Raw genomic sequence first — 21,143 nt, 5'->3', positions numbered from 1 at the left:
GTCATAAACAAACACATAGCTGTCATAAATAAATACACGAGCACGTTACTTTATGAAAAGAGTAAACACAAATATATTGTGTCTTCTTGCGGCATGCCAGATATGACACCCCTACACAGTCACAATATACTGGTACCTCGCCAACGAGTCATGTTTCCTTGCTCTAACCTCTCAGTGTTTAGCGCTTAGCAAGGTGAAAAGTAAGGTGGTCATTGTGATAATCAAGATAATTAAACACAAGAACGTACTGTGGTACGAGATAATTAAACACAAGAACATTCCGTGGCACAAGGTAACAATAAATTATGGTAATATATGTCTGTAGGTAATAAACACGCAAAAATATTGTGGTATATGATAACTAAAACGCAGGTATATTGATGTGTTACGCAATAGTTAAACAAGATAACATGTTGCACGATATAGCTAAGCACAACAACTCGGCCTGATATGACATAGATAAACACAAATATAAAAAACGACAGCACAGAGCAAAATCCAGAGCGGCAAAGACAGTGTGGTGGTTGACAAAGAGTACATGTAACTGATTAAATTGTAGCAACTTAGACGCCCTCTAACACAATGGCTTTAGTAGAATTATGAACCAGAAGTGGTGTAAATTGTAATTCATTAGACGGTCTACAAGAACTCGAAATGCTATGTTATTATCACATTTTGTAAACAGCTTCATGTAAATAGCTTCATGTAAACAGCTTCATGGAAACGGTACATAGAGAACAGGTCTCGGCGATGCTTAGACCACAAGCAGAATCCTGGTTTATGCAGGAATAATACATAAAAAAAAAAACAGTCGCATTGAGATTTTGGGCCGTTTTAGATTCCGTGCAATATAATCCAGATCATTTGGGTACAAAAGCCTGGTACGTTCCCTGATTGAATGAGCCTAAACCATCGGTTAGTGATCGTGTCCGTGACACTTCTAGAGGATTTACTGACTAACTGCTGCACAAAGAGCGCTAATCAGTCCACAGATGCTATGTTCAAAGAGGTCAATCGTGCCCTAGTCAAAGCATTACTCACTAATTCCAAAGGGTACATTGGTTGTCTCCCCCCATTTTTGCCCTATCCCCCAACAAAAACTGCTCCCATCGTGCCTTTCTGCTACATATAACAACGTGCGGAACACGGTTCAAATGGAATTGGTCTCAGGATCTGAGAAATTTATTTGCCCTGCTAATTCCAGGGACAACGGTCATAAACCGGCCTGTCTGTCCAGCAGACCAGTTTGGCTGACCGTTGCTACTTAGGCTTCCTAATTTAGGCGCCTCGTCTGATGGGATAACCTTTGGCATTCAATGATATGCCAGCGCCGTGTGTGTGGGATGCTGCGTTACCTTGGAAACCCAATAGGGAGAGAGAGGCACAGGTAAAGCGACCCTTGATTTGAGCAACACTAAAAGCGGAGATAGACCGCGTTTGTTTTATCATAAATATGACTAGAGATCAATACACTTTTCAGCTGCTTGCCTCTACTGTCAGACCAAGGTTCTAAGTAATATCTCTAATGACAGCCGGGGGGAGGAAGAAGGGAGAGAGGCTGGACGGGCTGGACAGCTTGGGAAATGCGGGCATTGCTGTACTGTACAGGTAGCTAAACGTGAAATGAAGATCTGCAGAGCTTGGGGTGGGAATCGAGCACAGAAATATAACAGTGCTGCAAGAAGAACACAGCACCTTTTCAACGCAGTGGGGTCTCGGGGCCAAGCCGGATCTAAAATTATTATCTCCCAATACACAATTACTACCTTAGCAATTTGCTCATAATTCTTTTTGGCAAAGATAGGAATACACAATGGCCTAAACAGCTTGGACCTGAAACAGGCGGAGGTGGAGAAAATGTGTGTGTGATGAAGCAGGCAGGGCTAGTGATCAGAGTTGGAAACATGGTCATGAATGTTTGAAATACTGCCCGGAAAAACTTTCCTTCCATGAAAAATGTACGCCTGGACGGCAACTCGTTCGGTTGGCCTCGGATTGCTGTGTCAAAATGGGGTACTAAACTGCCGGTCTATGTACATCGGGCTTGCATAGGGTCCATGATATTAAAGAGCAATCCAGTACAGGTTACTCATGGTGTATTTTAGTAAACCGGACAACTTGTCTAGTTTCTGTGTAACGACATCAAAAAGTTTTCCTGTACGCGATGGCGGTCGGTTCAGAGGATACAGGGAATGCATAATCAGCGACTTTGGGCACGTTACTGACGAACGTTTCTAAACGTAACGTATACTTATGCCCAGCATATTGGGGATAGATAAAAGGTCTTTAGCGATGGTTAGGTTGCACAAACGACGAATCTCACTGTGCTCAAGCAGTGAGGCCAATGAAATCTACAAACCCAATGTCTGAGGTTTCAAGATCATGAGAGTGGAGTCACAAAATGAGTAGAGTTTATACAGATAACTTGATTAAAATAACTTGATTGAACTTATTACGTGGTTTATCGATGAGGATGGGGTTTGATTCAATTCAGTTATACTGGTGGTTGGCGAGGGACACTCACTACACCACACTGATTCAAAGGTTTATCGACTAAATACACCATTCTCTTTGCTTCAAAATTATTTGCTTACTCAACGATCTGCAGTCTGTCAGTTTGAAAACTGTCAAAACTCTTCAATGGAATTCACCACTGATTGTGTTTAATTTCAGTGTTCTTTAATAAGGGAAAGACTCACTGGTTAGAACGAATCCCCACATGCACGTGATAGGGTAGTATCAACTACCATTAGTTACTGTAGTCAAGGTTTGAAAGCTTCTGTACAAAGAGTGTATATATTTGTCATTTTTACCTCCATTTGTTATCTTCAGCAAAGATTTGCACATGTCAAGTCGCAATACATTATAATAAAAGATTTACATCATGGAGAATGAAACTAGAGCAGCGACGATTGTGCGATAATTGGTAAATGGTCACAAGTAACAAGTGAAATTAAACGTTTTGTGAATTAACCTCAGTTAGTGTTTCCTTTTAACTGTTCACGAAAACCAGTAATCACCTGCGGGTATTTTCTGCTGTGTTCCACTGGTAATATCCAGCATAGATTTTCTGTTGTGGCACGTTTATAATCATCAGCAAAGATTTTCTATAATGCTCCATTTTCAATATTCAATATACCATTAACCTTGTCCTCTATTTACATGTGTGACCAATGCGCCACGTTTTCTTGTCTGGCAGAACTCTCCTCTGCTGGCGTACGCACCATGGATGTGAAGTTCACACAGACCCATATACCGTGTTTGATCAGCCTGTGTGACGTTGTTGCTGCTATGGTTTTACTAAACGAGTTGTAGCCTTTCACGTCGTATGCCTGCATAAAAGAGGATTCTGCTGGTGAGGTAAACATCCCCTAGGCCTCTAACCTGTACATTGTTTCCCTGTTTTTGTACGTTAAATGTGATGAAAACACAGCGTTTTGTGTAATTCTATACCAGTGACGTTTAATTAACATCACGACTTATTTTTAAATACCTAATTCTCTTTAGTGATAGGGACGTTTACATTGCTACTATTGAATGTATCTGGCAGCAACGTGCGGATGGTCGTGGGTTTCCCCCAGGTTTCCTACCACTATAATGCTGGCCGCCCTCGCACACCTGAGATAGTCTTGAGTAGGGCGTAAACCACCAAATAAATAAATAAATAAATATTGAATGCATAAATGGGATGAGTGTAAAACTGTTCTGATTTTATTCGCTGTGTTGCAGTCTCCTATATTATGAGATACTGCCCATTGCTGTGATCTGGCTTGTTTTTCGCAGTCTACCGTGAAACAGGTGATGTATTGAGATTTTTACCACACTCTGTTCCATTACCCAGCATAATGTGCTTTAACCTGGCAACCGTTTAAAGCCTAATGGAGAACGCATGTTTTCAGTCTTTTTCGGTCAACTGCTCCTATGATGAATTTTTCTGGACGTTGACAGTTGTCTCCCATCTAAATAAGTCAGTTTTGCAATCTATCTTAAAGGCCGGTCTGGTGCGCTGCCTGTCATCCTTTTATTAGGTAATGAATGATCCACGGCCATGATTCTGATATAGTCCCGGCGTACAAACACATTACAGAGCCGTCCTTAGGTCCGGATCTACCACTGACATCTTTTTCCTGATACCAGCTTGCCTTGACATGTCATGCAGATCTGAATTCAGAACAGGTTTTCTCATTGATTTATTTTCCTGTCAAGACGCTCCTCACTTGACTGTGCGAATACCAAGTTATTGCAGCACATCTGTTGCGCGCTTGTGTCTATAAAGACCTTTTCTCACTATATATATCACACCGGCTAGGAAGAAGATACAGCCTAAGAGAACAAATCAATCTTTATGAATTCAACTAAAAAAATCACTGAAAGCAAAACTCAGCTGATTGACTCTTTAAGCCGAGGCTGTCTGGAGTTGACTGGCCGGCTTAGTAATATGCCGAGAACATGTCCGGCAGCCGACAAGACAAATCCAAGATGGCGGCGGCAAGAGGTCCCAGGGATCCACAACCGCACAGGGAGATTTTGCAGGCCGATCAATCGTAACCGATATGTCACCACCTTTCCGATCAGTGTCAGTGAGACTGGCTAAAGCAGATTCTCGTGTAAGATAAATTCTGCTTTTAAAACGGCGTCGAGAGACAAGGAAATGGTGCCAAATGCTCTGGATTCATCCAGGACAGCAGTTTCAAGGCATGGTTTAATGATTGTGCAAAGGCAGGGGCTAGTATACTAAATATGACATTCACATTGTGTTCCCTGTTTAAATCACCACAATACAATTTTTACTCTAACAAAAGTGCAGAAGTATGCCAATTTAATTGAAAGCAACATATCGCAGTTTCAAAATACACGCATATTTTGTTTGACAACACAAGTAAATATCGATGATATATATTTTTTTGTATCAATACATAACACTGGCCAGAGGAAATCAACTTATCTATACTATGTATATCTAATAAAACAGATCTGATAGCATCTGGTGATGTTGTAAAGCCCCGTGCTATTGGGGTAATATAGTTCAGCTACACATGTACATATTTCGCCTGTACGGCGGCGGCCAGTGAGACGGCGGGAGAAAAACATACAGAGCCCGAGATAAACTCACGATAACCTTCGTACAACCGGAGAGGAAACCAGCATAAGCTGGGCATGAATTGCAGCGGCCGCGATGATGAAAGGCTTCTGGCTTATTGTGCCGCGCTGGAGGTCTCGGTTTCGGAGGTCCGCAACAAGTATTATACGCACATTCTACACACTGCAATATTACACAAGACCACCAAGAATGAAATTCACAGATCACGTTACACAAGGAGTAGTATTCAGATGGTGAACACAATACTATTCATCACGATAAACAATAAGAAAGTCATACAGGCCTACGTAATTTGGGCTACAAATATGCATACTCGGCCGACTGTCAATACAACAATTCACGCTAAAGTGACCAATGGGCTAAATACTAAATGCACATTTTGTGCTGTGAAGTTTGATAACGTAGCCTGGAGGTACATTTCCATTTTCATTAACAGAGTCGATATTACAATAGTTAAAAATATATAATGTTTGGAGAACACTTCGCTACATGGGCTCTCGCTTTACTACGCTGCCGCATGCATTTTCCATGGTGACGTTTTCTTTCATTATAGCTTATGTAGGAAGCTACGCCACCCACATGTTGGGACTGCTTCGTTAAACTGTGCCAGTAATTTAGGAACATTAATTCAGCTTTCACATTAATGATGCGGTATCCTCTATCCTAAATCTGACGAACTTCAGTATGGGGGAGGAAGATTAAAACTCAAGCTCATGCTAGCATCCTCTCCGGACGTACGTGGTAAGGTATTCCAGCAACCTGCGGATGGCCGTGGGTTTGAGCAAGTGTTACCAACCAAATAACAAAACAAATAAATAGGTTGCAAATAAAGACGATAAAGACGATATATGGGTCTTCGATGGGTCAGTGACTTAAGATGTTATTCTAACCACAGCTGCTCGACCGCCCCAACAAGGCGGTGTAAGAATCGAATCCAAGTCTCGATTTTTGCATTGTTTTGGTTAAGTCAGCAGGTTTGCTCGTTTCTTAGTGAATAGCGGCGGTTTGCCCAAGACGCTCGGTTTATTTAATCATATGTGACCACCGCCTTACAAGTGGGAATATAAATGAAAAGATAACGACATAGCTCGAATGTCCAGGACTAAATGTGCATATAACAATATCTTGGTTTCAAATGTACCAGTTTTTTTTAGATTTCCTTTCAAGTTCGTCATTCATTTTATTACGGCATTGCGATCAACATCTTAATAACTGTTAGATAATTTGTCAATCTTTATATAGAGACACATGGACCCTTTAACATGAGAGTGCATGAAGAAGCACAGACATATCAGGATGTCTGTTACGATGGAATTTCACATTAAGTTAGTGCGACCACGTGGCGTGTGTGGTCCGCTCGTGTGATTGGTGTGGCGTCACACGTGGCTCACACCCGAGACTTCTCGGGTTTTGACGTGGCGTCTGTAAACCCAAGTTCAGTTCACATCGTTAAAAACATTTTATTAAGCTCTCTGTGCTTAATGTATTTGCCTTGAGTGATAAATCCTAGACAGCCCAATAAATGCAGTGGTGATATTACTCCTACAACTGCTGGCATCGCAATGTGTCTTTCGATTTTTTAACTATTGCATCCGTGAAGTTTTTTACCGTTGTAAGCTGTTCTAGACATCTCTTATATACAAGCACAGAGACAAGAAGCCCATTGGTATACATGCAACACTGTATATCAAGTGTTTATTTGTCAAGAACTACTGTGACAAGCACGCTCTAATACGGGAGGGGGCTTGTTCGAAACCTTGCGAAGCTTATGTCAAGACGTTTCAACAAAGTTCGTCAAATTCCGTGGCCAGTTTCCTTCAGCAATAAACGTGACGGCCGCCATCTATGTTTAACATTCTCCCCTATCCATCATTCTGCAGTCAAGTAAAGTAAACGATATATGTATGTTTGTATGTATGTTTAGGGTCTAACATCGTTCTTAACAATTTTTCAGTAATATGACGACGAGGAGTCATTAGATGTGTGTACGTATATTGCGTGTTTTTGTGGCAAGGCTAGTCCATGCCGCTAAAGTGCTGCCGCCACTGAAGTATCATGCCGAAGACAGCAGAAATGACACGCCACCAAAGAAAACAAAATCATACACCGATCTTGCTCATGTTGCGAGTCGGACAGATACCATACCAATATTTAGCTGCACGCTGCATCGTTCACTACGCATGCATCTCAGTCAATGGACAAAAGTGCTTAAAAAGCCATGCGCATGTTGCGAGTCGCGCTGATACTGAAGTGAGATTCAGTTGCTGCACCATTCACTATATATGCATCTCACGCAAAAAATCCTAGTCGACATATCAGGAATCTCGCGAGTTTACGCAGGTTGAGACGAGACAGGATGTGGGATGTTGTGAACTAACGCAGCGAAAAGGCGGGATTTTACGGCAGCCGCTAATGGCACAGTTGGGCCGACAAAACCGGCTATGCGAAAGGTGTATTCAATCTAGCAAGTAGCGTAAAATCTCGCTCTTTTAGCTGAGTTAGTTTACGAGAACAAATTTCGTCCATATCTGTGTGAACACTTGGGACCCCTGAAATGCCGACTCGCCTCATTGTCTTTCGTATTGGATGAAACTTTTACAACAGTTGATAAACGAAATCACAAAGACCATGCACATATTGCGAGACAAACAGATACTATAGCCATATTAACTTGTCGTAGCGGTCGGTTATACATGTTACGTGTACAGATGTTGATCCTGACTTTGTAAACTTAATACCTGTCAGTGAGAGATATTTCCCGCACAATGTCAGTCATATCGCGGACAAACAGTTGATGTTTATATAGACATGCCTCTGACAACACACACAGACAGCCACCATTGATTTCCAGAACGACTGGACCAGATCTGTGTCCATAGACAGCTATGCATGGACATTACTGTATCTCTCTTTAGGCGGGTTTGCCAGTAGCACTGTATACAGGTTCAGTAAAATCCGGGTAACTACTACTGTAATAAAAGCCTCTGGGATTAGAGCGGTTAATCACTGGTTTGTAGCTATAGCGACCTTTCTCACCCCCAGTCAAGCCACAAACCAGAGGAAGAACTTACAGGTCGAATTTAATGTACTTTCTTATTCGACTTGATGACCCGCCTTACACAAGACAATAACCCGCGGGAAAATCGGCTTAATACTTTGCGTTGGCGACGACTGAAGTCTAAGAATCCCCTGCCAGGGGGATGTTTGGGATGTGAATCTAGTACCGTGTGATACGAGGACGATGTTCGCAGGCAATCTAATAACCGGAGACAAAGCAATCCACTTTACTTCCGTGATAGCTCCACGGGCTCACTGGTCTTCCCACGTTTTCGCACCTACTGAAGAAGGTAACTACAGCATAATGGTAAGGGAGCTAGCCTGAAATAACCGCTCCATTGCAGGTTCTGTAAACCTCGTAATTTTACATATACCCTTTTCATACATAGTTCTGGAATCTCTCAACTTTTCAAATTATAGACCACAAGAAGTCCATCATCCATTTACGTAATAATGTTCGCGTATTCCATGTTGGGATCCGCGTAATGTAGGCTAACGTTTGTATCTTTTAAATGTGACTGTTTGCCAGCTATAACACTGTCGTCACCGCTCTGGGCTTACTCTCTATGGTGGACGTCTTTAATTGTGTTGGAAAGGTAGCCGCTCCTTAGCAAGCTGTGTAAACTGCGTAATGTGACATACATGTATCTCTCATCTATCTGTCTATCTGTCCATCTGTCTATCTATATATATATATATATATATATATATATATATATATATATATATATATATATATATATATATATCCGGGATATCTTAACTTGTCTAATTATAGGCCACAATAAGCCCATCATCCGGTTACATAATAAAGTTCTCAGATTCCCTGTGGTCCGTGTGTGAGATATAGATTTTTAATCTCGTCATCGAATACTTCCTGCTAGGCCGAATACTGAAGACATTCCCGATTCACAGAAACTGAGTGAAATGGTAATAGCTCGAACATGCAGATACGTGTAAGCAAAATGTTCAATGGAGTAAAATAAAGAGAGCATTCGAAACACTTCGTAAATAAGAAATGATTCACGCTATTCGGTGTTAGAAATACTTTTCGTACTCTTAAGACATGTGATTTGCGGTAAACCGTATGAGTTTTATATCAAATGTATAGAACAAAATGGTGGCCAAATGGTGTTATTCATTTTCTGATGCTATGCTCACACAGTAATAAACCGTTATAAAGTCCATTATTTTGTAAGAGACCAAATCATTTTGTCTCGCTGTTCGCCCAAATATGATCATTTGAAAACGATTAGTTCTTGAAAATCTTTTTTTAATCCATGCACTTTGGCAGTGATGACAATGAATGATGGGGTGGAGAAGGGAGCGGGGTAAGGGGGGTGGGGGGCAGATATTGAGCAAAAATGCTGAGATGACCGTGTTTGCACTCCTGGTCAACATTTCTGACGCGGAATGAGATGTCGTGTTGACTTGCACTTAGATAGCAGTGGATTCGACTCACAAAAGCCTCTTCTTGAGAAAACCTTCACAGAGTCAATTTTAAGCCAATTCAGGGATCACGTGATCCTGATCACGTGACCCTGCATACGGACGACAGTCTCGCGGTACAACATTTTTGGTTAGCGGGCAGACTCCAAAATGATATTTTTTTACGTGGGCTCTCAATATAATTCCTGAAAACCGGAGCAGGAGAAAATCGGCAGGAGGATAAGGGTGCTCACAGTACCTCTACTCCTCGCTGTGAGGGGCCTATTGTCAGCCAGGAAATCTTATCAAGGAGATATTTCGCAGCACTTTTAATCTCATTACACTAATTCTAATTACAGAGTAATTTTTCCAGCCCCCGCCTCACGACGTGCAACGCCGATGAACGCGTAGGGTTGAAGTGTTGGCAGCAAGCGCTCAGTAACCCTGTATAACTGCAGTATGCTGGTCTCTGCATCCCCCCTACATCTGCACGTTACAACCGAGAAGAGCGCAATCACACCTTCGAAGGCTAAGTGATGCACTGAGTACCGGACCAGAGTACACTTCGGATAAAGGCAGCTCTCACTGAGCTGCACATAATAGAAGTGGTTAATCCGAAAGGTTGATCAAACCAAGGGGAAAAATTGGCACGGAAGAGTGGACGAGATAGAAGTGGAGAAATAGAACGGATAAAGGAGAAAAGCGGTGTTATCTGTCGTCTGCAAATGGCAAGGGACCGTGTGGAAGTGAATAAAGTCTCCCAATTTTCACTGGCAAATGAAGGCCTCGCGGAGGGCCATTTCTTTCCTAGAGGGCGCAGAGCTGTAGAATGCGGGGGTGAAATGGGAATCTTATTTTTTTTTACGTCTCACAATCCAGCCTTTCACACTGATCACATTTGTCAAAAAACTCAGTAACATAAATTCCATTTCATTTCCATTTGCAGGTTAGTGTTTGCTGCCTCTGACATGTGTACAACATTCACAACGGCTGACGTGTTTGGCGAGCAGTTTAACAAATCATCGTTCATCTTGCCCTTAATTGCATTTCATATCATGAGAAAAAACAGTCGGTGATAACAAGCAAAACTATAAGGACTGACTAATATTTACATATGTAACACTGTCATTATGGTGATGGTTTTGTGCTCAAGATCAAGGCATAATAATAAGACCATAATAATAAGAACAACAACAACACTAATAATAATAATAATAATAATCTTAAAATATATTCAGTCATACAGCTGTATCAACGACCATGATGTGCACGTATACATATTTGGGAACGTTAGATACACCGTGAGAATATTCTGTACAGTGACACTCAACATATGATTCTTTCACTGCAAGATATTCAAATGAACTTCCTTCCACCGACTGTACTCTGTCGTGTTATTTCATATTAGCCCATGCTGCATTCAAAACAGGTGTTCAGTAAATTTGTGTACTGGTAATGGCAATGGCTGGTGACTTCGGTATATGCATATATGCCGATCGCCTAATTCACCTAAATTAGGTTTCTATACCACAGAGAGTACATCTGATATGCGATAGAGTTGGAATCGGGATATAACTGGAGCCTGAACCCAAACCTATCTGGTAGTTGTTGTCTTGTTTTGCATGAGCACTACACTATCCGTTATCGCAAAGCAGGAAAAAACAATAAACTACACATTTCTGGTTCGAATTACTTTAGCAATGACATATATAAATGGAGACATTTTTAATCCCCCTGAAGTAAAAATGTTATATGTTATGCTGAAATATTTAATAACCGCAACAACATTGCTTAACACTCTTTAAGCCCATGCAATTGGCAACACAGTAACGTCATAGAACTGCAAATAACACTGATTCAGAAAATTCAATCTACAAATAATATAAAGGAATACAGTATAAAGAGTAAAACCAGAGGAGTGATGACAGCTTGGTAGTTGACATGTGACCACAGGTATTACCTGTGAAATACGACCTCTTTTCCAAACGCCAGATAAGATCTTATTCCAACTGTTTCTATATACTTTAAAGTTTCACAGACGTTCTCACTAGTGCCATGGCATAAGCAGAATTAGCTGATAAAACATGAAGTAATGTTTGTTGTAAGAGATTAAACGTCACTGGTATAGAACTTCTCTCAGCCCAATGTTTAATAAACTAACAAACAGAGCAGATCTCGGGGAAGCCTAGTTCACCAGCAGATTCCTGGTTTATTATTATTTTTTTTTAATTGGTGTTTTACGCCGTACTCAAGTAGTATTTCACTTATACGACGGCGGCCAGCATTATGGTGGGTGGAAACCGGGCAGAGCCCGGGGGAAACCCACGACCTGGTTTATTATGAACGAATGAATGAATGCTTGGGGTTTAACCTCGTACGTCACAATGTTTCAGTCATACGACGACGAAGGTTTATTATGAATCTAGGCGTGGAAACATATATGCAGATACTAGTCGTCAACCAAGATGGACCTTCCCGGTCAATAAAAGTAGGGCCAAATCCCAACACGACGTATGACACAAAGTACCAAAAACCAAAGTAAGAATACAAAGTTTTACCATTTTAGCAATTTTGATTTTACACCGAGCAAATACAATGTTGACAAAAAGGTAATTCTGTCTTTTGTAGTAGCAGAATATTTTGTTACGGCTAAAAAGTGTTTCCTGACAACTTTCCTGAAAATTTCTGTAAATAAGGGGCAATTTCGTCGTCTACATGAAGAGAAAACTGTAAATGTGTTATTTTTTGCACAGTGTTAGCTGTGACACACCACGCCTTAGCACGGCTAATGTTACATTTCAATCTAAAGAACCTCATCATACGCTTGACTGTGGGTGCGACAATCGTGTAGTATTTAAGATTTGGGCATGGTGCCAAACTGTGGTTAAAACTGCAATATTGTTGGCATTACATTTCTTTGCTTGTTAAGAGGAGATCGTGAAATCTTAACATCAGCTTGTATTGTGTATTTCCCTCACTTGATGGTCATATGTAAGTATAATTGTTTTATGTCGTACTGAACAACTTTCCAATCAATGACTACGAGGAGTCACTAGATGTGTGTACTTACAGTGCTCTTGTGGCATTCTGCCAAAATAACACTGAAGTATCACCTTAGCCAGTCACATTATACCGACACCTGGCCAACCAGTCTTGTTTGCTTGCTCTAATTTCTCATTGCTGAGTGCCAAGCTTATTTTTAAAGTCTGTGGCATGACCTGAGCCAGGTTTGATCCCGGGTCTTCCGATTTTGAAGCGGACAATGAAAGCATTTTGCCAGTGAAGCAGTGGCTAGGGGTTCGTACTGTGTAGGAAAAATATGCTGTGTTTGGAAAACATACAACATCTTTACGCAGTTCACGTTTGTATTGTGGTAAGGATAAGATGTGTCTTAACATGTAATTTTATGGTAGCCTTTGTTCGTAGGATTCATGTCGATATAATGACGGGAGATTCAAAAGTACGGGTGTGCGTGTTAATTAGGCATGAGCTAAAAGAATGGATGGCATTAGGCATTCAGTTTGAATCGCTTCCTTTTCTTTTCATTTTTTTTTTAATTCTATGTTCTGATGTCAGCCACTGCTCAAGTTTCAACAACTCCAATTTTCGGACACACGTCCATACTACTAAATGTGCAGGTTCAACGATCATAATTTTCGAACACACTTGCCTACTCCTCACAGTGCACGGTTAAACGTTCGGCAATTATCGTAGAGTGTACTTGTGTACTCCCAACAATGCAGGTTTCAAGGACTGTTATTTTAAAACAATTCCATACTGCTCACAGTGAAGTTTGAACTGCAATTTTCAACCAAACTTCAGTACTCCTTACAGTGCATGTTTCAACGGCTCCAACTTTCGGCCACAATTGTAGTGAAGTAAAATTTTCTGTCAAACTTCTCGCAGCGCAGGTTTGCATGATTACAATTTTCGGCCACACTTCAATAATCCTTACAATACAGGTCTGCAGGAATGCAATTTTGGGCCATACTTCCATACTCCACACAATACAGGTTTCAAGGAATACAATTTTCGGCCACACTTCCATAATCCTTACAATACAGGTCTGCAGGAATGCAATTTTCGGCCACACTTCCATACTCCACATAATACAGGTTTCAACGATTACAATTTTCGGCCTAACTTCCATACTCCTCATAATAAAGGTTTGCACGATTGCAATTTTCTGATACGCTTCCATACTCCTCACATGCAGTTTAGGGTTCAACGCGTGCAATTTTTGACACGCTTCCATACTCTTCACATGCATTTCAGGGTTCAACACGTGCAACTTAATAAGTGTATTAAACTGTAAATTTACTACTGTTTAGACTTTAGCATTAAGGATAAAACCCAACTGAGTTGAACTGACCTCACCAGTTTAGTGTGACCATTTGCTAACTATGGCAGTATTGTCACTGTTCTGGTTTTACTCTGCATGTTGTAAGTCTTGTACATTGTATTCGTAGGTAAACGTGGATTTCGCTGGTATACTATTTACCCACGTGGCCTGACATTGTTTTCGTATTATTGTTTATTATATGTCATGACAACACAGCGTCAGGCAGAGTAAAGCCTAAAAACTTCAAAGCTGGTATATACCGCTGAGTCCATAACGTCCTCCATCTTTGACATCCTGTAATTTATGCTGGAGGTGTGTTGCCTCTCAGCCAATGGGAGTCGTTAAAACTGCCGGCTGGCTCGTGTAAACTCGGAACCGTCGTCCAACATTCCGGTTTCCCTATCGTCAAGCGGAAAACGAACTGTACTGTTCGCTATCTGCTGAGAAGAAGAGTTCTACCAGATATGTACGAGCTGCACTTCGGCGGTTTCCGACGGCAATTCTCCTCGTAACACAGAAGCCTTCAGGACTAGTTCTTAGGCAAAATGGAGTCACCCAGAGCGGATTCTGGCGCTGACTTCATTTATAATTTATCAACTTGAGGTACATATTATAATTTTTTATGGAATGCACCTGCGAGGAAATGCATACTCTTTTGTTTGATATTTAAATTTTCTTCTCCTTTAACGTCGCTCTGGGATGTTGCCTTGCGATTATTGACCCGGGACGTCCTTTTTGGTAGACGGCTGGTATGCGAATGTCTGTTTCGACGCATAGATTCTCACGACAATTCCCTAAGACATATTCTTGTCACCAGAATTTATTTATTTAATTATTCGTTAAAGTCATACTAAAGAAGTTTTAACTTCTACGAAGGTCGTATCTCGATAAGTGTATCAAAATGTGTATCAAGTGTTACCAGTTATTTGAAAGACCATGCCATTTGACTGAGAACAACACAGCTATCTACATATTCTATTATTTATTTGAATGGTGTTTTACGCAGTACTCAAGAATATTGAGGGCGGCCAGCCGATCTAGAAAAGTCCGTGGCTTTACTGACGGAGGTATGGCAGAAGGAATGTTGTATATGCGGGTAACAGGTGGTATAGTTGACAAATAAAGACACGTGTGCCAGTGTATAGAGGACAAAGAACCCCTAGGGCAGATGGAGGAGAGAGATACTGGGGCATGGGAAAATACATGCATAGCTACATAGCTCGTGAGGCTGTCTACGTCTGCATATGCGTCAGAGAAACAAGCTCAAATTTCATGAAATAAACTAGTATGTAACAGCTTTTGGCGAGAGGTTTAATAGCGCTTTATTATGAGCACGTCTGCAAAGCGGGAGCTAATCAAACTCTGCACGGACAATGAAATAATGAAGGATTGTCTCGTACGTTTAACGTACAATAACGCCCGCCTTAATTATGCTAACCAAGGGCATAAATCGAATATTAACTGTCTGATAATAAATATACCCTCATATGACCGCAACCGCAAACCGCGCGAAGGGCGTACAATGCATAAAGGTCAAACTCAAGATCACACGTGGTTATCTGTCGACAGAAAAACGTTCAGCGCCGACGCGAGTTGAAATACAAGTGTGACTCCCTGAGCTAAATGTCATAGGGAAAGGTGTTGCTGATTTTACGTTTAGGATCAATGGCTCATGCAGGCTGACTGAAGAACCGACCTCCATTTAATATGCACATGGCAAATAAAGTACTATCGATTGGACGGGGCCGTTTACTAATGCTGCATTGTTTATATTCTGAGCCGGCGAAGAGCCATATAAAACCCGTGCAGTTTTTAACACAGCGGTAATAGATATGCATAGAGATATAGACGCCCATCACTTTTTTTCTTTCTCTCAATACAACACAGATTACAGGGCAGGAAAAATATCCATGTTTTCATGTGTAACCACAGGTTACTGGCCTGACACACAATAAGCCAACTTGGTAGATATCATGGCCATATAACACGTGACAGACTCAATATATGCAAGTTAAACGATCTTGCAAGAGATAGATATATGCATTTCTCCAATCATTATGCTTAAGTGGATTACTGTGCAATCTTTGTCATACTAATTCAGGATGTTGAAAATTAGTCCACGTTCTTGTGTATTTGGCATTTAAGACATGCAAGTTTTGGACAATAAAAAACACGCTTTAAAACAAGTCATGTTCAACTTGGGAGAGGAGAAAAAAACATAATTGCCATTTGAATAATGTATAGCTGTAATTACAGTGGTGTGATAAAAACATGTGATGTGCGTGAAAAGAGCGATTAATATGTGCTTACCTTGGAATTCCTTCCTGGCAGCGCTGACACTGGCCACAATGTTAGCAATGTGGCCGAGAACTGTGGCGAAGAGCAGCAAACCACATATCAGCTCAAAAACAGCGAAGAGATAATCCTCTATAGTCGTGGGGGACGGCAAGCCCCCGACATTCGTAAAGGTCAACGTGCTCCAGTAAAGAGCGTGAAGGTACTGTTTCAACACAACGTCATCCTCGGGGAAAGCCCATGACGTGGCGTTGTTGTTTCCTAAGACAATTTTATATAAACAAGCATTCCAATGAAACAAAGCTAATAAGTAATGCACAAGGGAACAGGTGCGAATGAAATTGGGAAAATTCGTGTGTCGTTCTGTTCTATCCAAAAATGCCCAGAAACGGTAGACTTTCACCAGACGAAATCCACGGAGGAGAGAATAAAAGCCGATAGACAGGTAAAGAAAGTCTAACGGTAAAAGACACAGGCAATCGATGTAGAACATTGCCGAATTCATGTAGTGTATCCTTAACTTTGTAGAATCCGTCTGAAGAACACCCTCGTCCAGGTATCCGGTGCGAAAGTGAAAAGCTATATCCAGAACGTATAAGAGATCCGCACTGTAATCCAGGGTAAACCACAAGGCTATATTCGAACTGTCTATTTCCTGAAACGCGTATCTGTAAATAATCACCCAAAAGTTGTAAAGGAAGGCTATGCCGACAACGGCCGACCACCAGTAACACAGACGACCCGACGGGTCGAACACAAACGTCCATTTACAGCCATCCTTTTCTGTGCTCGTTGTTGACGTTTCGAAGTGCTCGAAGCGCTGGCTTTTTTTGCCAAACTTCTCTACGATCTCTTTCCGTCGGAGTTTGCGTATTCCCTTGGATGTAACCGTCTCGCTGGACCTTGTCTTGTTCATTAGCGTGACCTCGTCCCGAGACTGCCGGTTTCTCTGCTTAACACGATCCAGCTTAGTACTCACGATTTCCAACAGGCTCTGCTTGGAAGTAGATTTGGATTTTTGCTCCACGATTTTACCCGAGTACACTGGGGATGAGATATTGATGACTCCCGTTCCGCTAGAACTCAGTCTCTCCCCGATCAGTTTCGTACGATCCGAGGGCGACTGGAATGGCCCGAGGTTAGACAGAATGCGGGGTCCGTTGGCAGTAACAGCCGTCTCGCTATCTCTGCTCTCATGGCTTTGATTTGAATCGTTTTGATCTCGGATCGACCCTTTCTCGTTATTTTTACTCACTATGGCAATTTCCTCCAAGTCTTCTTCCTCGGCCGGCTCAGTTTTAGCGCATGGCGTGTACTTCACCGAGATACTCGTGTCGCTGGTTTTGCGACTGCGGGCTAGCACGCTGGTCATCTTCCTCTTTGTTCGCACAGGCCACCGTCAATTTTCGATAATACAGCCGCACATAATTGAACGAGGACTGAACGGTCATGCTCGACACGGGTAGGCTTTACAGACAAATACGATTCGGCATATCTCTACGAGGATGTACCGGTATTGAACACTCCAAACCGCCGTATGCCTGTCTGTATGACTGCAGCCCGACTGACTATCGCCGCCACCTCCAGTTGTGCCAGCTGTGCTATTGTCGATGGATACAATGGGACAGGCTATACTAACGGACCCACCTGCTTCGCTGGGATTAGAGTACTAGACATGACAACATGGCCATGCCACATACAACCTCCAAAGGCCCGGCTGTTGACGGGGATGCGAACACAGCCCTTATCTCGAGCATAAGGAATGGCCACAAAACGCATTCCTCCCAGCACCCGCAAATTACGTCGATAGTTCCTAGCCCTCCGTTTGTTCACAAATGTCACCGGCGCTGACCGGATCGTCCGGGAGCCACTACCGATTGGGAATATCCGGAAATCAAGCCCAAACCTGTTGGTTGGTGGGTTATCTGGCGAGAGACAGCAAAGAAAAAGAGATCATTTAGTAAATCCCGTTGTTCACATTTGGTCCGCGCACAGACACTACGTGATTGTGTCTCAGCGTAAGCACGCGTGGCTCTGCATAAGGAGAGGCGGCCAAGGGGCCGGCCTCTCGATCAATCCGTACGGATAGAGCCTATTGGATACGTCAATACGGCGGTGACTAGCGAACAGTGCGGAGGAATGCGGTCAGTACCTTGCGGACCGCCGTCAGCTTTCTCTTACCGCACAGATAATGGGAACTCGTTATTCGGCTGTCACCCTACGCGCCGCGCACGCCTGGAAATTTTGACATTACATCAGGCTGCTGTAGACGATGTTCAATAACATATGGACGACCCAAGATCTGTCGGCAGCTTTAGCCATAGTTCCGCATCACACTCTACTGGAGCAACCGATAACCAGGGAACATTGGCCTCAAGAGAAAAGCGAAACAAAAACACACATACCTTGTCGATTTATTTCTAGGTATTCTGTCCTCCAAATCTCATATTGCTCAAGGAATGTGTCAGAATCAAAACACTGCACAGGAATAATTTGGCTGATTGACTATTTTCGCATAAAAAGGACCACAAGCATCTTGTTTACTTATTATTTTGGTTTTCTCTCCTTAAAATCTAGGTTGCACAAATCATTAGTAAGACCGAGAGATTATATTCGTGGTCCATTATACGGCAACGTTCCCACGGTCAGGCCACCGCTTTCTCCCGCCCTGTTTTCCACTGCCAGCGGCTCCAGCAAGCCCCGTGCTTCTGGCTCGGTCCACAAAAGTACCAAAGCTTTCCCAAGGCTTAATGCATAATGCATTTTTAGTGAAACCACGGGGTTTTAAGTGACTTTAGGTCAACCGAGGTTTTGTCTAGTCACCGCCTGGCTCAATTATCAACTATCTCAAGCTCTATGTGGATTTGTCTACACGGAATACTACCTATTTTTCAAAGACACACCTCAACGACTTGCTCCTAATTAAATCTTTCATAGCACACACAGCAACTTTGATATTCACTGACAACACACCACAATATTTCCAAAGAAAAGCAAACTGTAGACATTTCCACATTATCTATGTTTCAGCCATTATTCCTATATAGATGTGCTTTCCACTTTTTCCAACACATTGGATGGTGAACACATTTTAAAATGTTCAGTCTTAAAATGTCTCAAAGAATGATTCATAATTAAACACGGATATTGAAATTTATTGTTTTATTGTTAAGCAAGGAGTTCAGGGAATGTTTGCGTATCGACCAAGTGTACTGCTTAGTATTCATGTTCCTTTCAATTACGTAACGTAATTTATAGACGGTCTATATAAAACGGGTCGATTTATGTAATAACTATTGATGGACATGCATCTCTCAGCAACATTCCAGGTATTTCTGTGAAAGCCGTCGTTAGCAAGAGAAGAAAGAAATGAACCCTTGGTATCCCATAACAAAACTGAAGAAACATGTGCAAAAAACGTTTAAAGTTAATCAGTTAAATTGAAAAGACGACCATCTTTTCTCAGCGTTGGCATAATAGACTATGTTATTATATACAATGCTATTGTGCTCTACATAACAGTTCTGTTCTGTCATATCAACAGGTGTAACGGTGTAACCAGATAACTGCTCTATTAAACTGACAGAAGACTACCTTTTCTGAACAAGTTCCATGCAAAATTTAACATACACAAGCTATTTTACCTATTTATTTCATTTTTAATTTATATAATTGAAGACGTACACCATAGACAGTAAGACCAGAACAGCGACGACAGTGTGATAGCTTGCAAATGTTTACACGTAACCGGTGAAATACGGCACTCTGTCACTTTACATCGGCCAAGGTTTTATTCTAACTATTCATGTAAATGCGTAAATGGTAGCCATTTACACGCCTCATAGCACAATGGCTTAAGCAGAATTAGGTAAAAAAAATGCAGTGATGTTAATTGCAATTTATGAGACATCGCCGATCTAAAATTACTCAACACGCTGTGTCGCCATCACATTTAACATACAATCACATTACAACAACATGCATTGTGTAGGAGTAAACGGATGTTTGACTGTGGGGGGTGAAGGAAACCGGTGAATGCCCGGAGCCAAACACTGTCCCTCGACAGCTACAGGACAAATTTCCCATACTAAAGGCCACAGTCGAAAACAAAGAAAAGTAGACGAAAAGGCAGTCATGAAATATTCGACTACCATCGCATGAAGGAAAAACTCATGGCGTTAACAAAAGAATCAAATAAATTGATTAAAAAATTAAATAATCATGAAAGTAAACAGTCAGATGGAAAATAACTAATCAAATCAAGACGTTATCATTAGTGGATCTGATTGTCGCAACGATAAATCATGAATTAATCTGCTAGGCACAAATTATAAAAGCAGCAAAGGAGCCCAGCTTACGAAGACCACGCATGCGCTCATTTCTATTCAAGCACTTACTGACGCACTGCGTTAGGCGAATTTGTACCTTTAGCACACAGTCTAATATCTAATAAAGAAAGGGGACTGCCAGCACGGTCAAACAACGATCCTAGTCCGTCCGATAGCATAGGTCCGCTGATGCTATTACGACTGGAAACATCACAGGTTAATACACGAACTTGTATATCTTCCCGTTATTTGCACAGTCTGGCTTCCAATAGACTGTGATGTGGATAAGGTCTTATGACATTTACCGACAGTACATGTATTAGGATCCAAGATAAGCTGACCTGGTGTTGCGGGTCGTATGGGACGGACTATTGTAAATAACCTGATATCTCGCCCAAAAAGTGTACTTTGAGAGGCAAATAAGTACCACAACATATTACTATTAGTGATGGCACAGGTATTTTTTTTTCTTTTCAAATCTCAAAACATCTTTCTTATATCGAAATATCTTTTGGGGAATTATAATACATGATATAAATATGAACGAAACAGACGACTAGAGGGTTGGGCAGATATGTCGAAAAATCGACGA

At 41.6% G+C, this 21,143-nt stretch overlaps 1 protein-coding gene across 1 annotated transcript in view; it reads right to left on the bottom strand.

Annotated features, from left to right (window-relative positions):
- Nucleotides 1-17,631, bottom strand: part of LOC135479396 (cyclic nucleotide-gated cation channel beta-3-like) — a 75,524-nt gene extending 57,893 nt beyond the window's left edge. Inside the window, exon 1 of the mRNA XM_064759219.1 lies at nucleotides 16,239-17,631. Coding sequence (XP_064615289.1) covers nucleotides 16,239-17,595 — 1,357 coding nt within the window. The 5' untranslated portion in view covers nucleotides 17,596-17,631. The remainder of the gene's footprint in view (nucleotides 1-16,238) is intronic.
- Between the last annotated feature and the right edge of the window lie 3,512 nt (nucleotides 17,632-21,143).

Source organism: Liolophura sinensis, chromosome 12 (assembly GCF_032854445.1).
Source record: "Liolophura sinensis isolate JHLJ2023 chromosome 12, CUHK_Ljap_v2, whole genome shotgun sequence".
NCBI lineage: Eukaryota > Metazoa > Mollusca > Polyplacophora > Chitonida > Chitonidae > Liolophura > Liolophura sinensis.
Note: the sequence above shows the minus strand (reverse complement) of the source record. Positions and strands in the feature narration are given on the sequence as shown.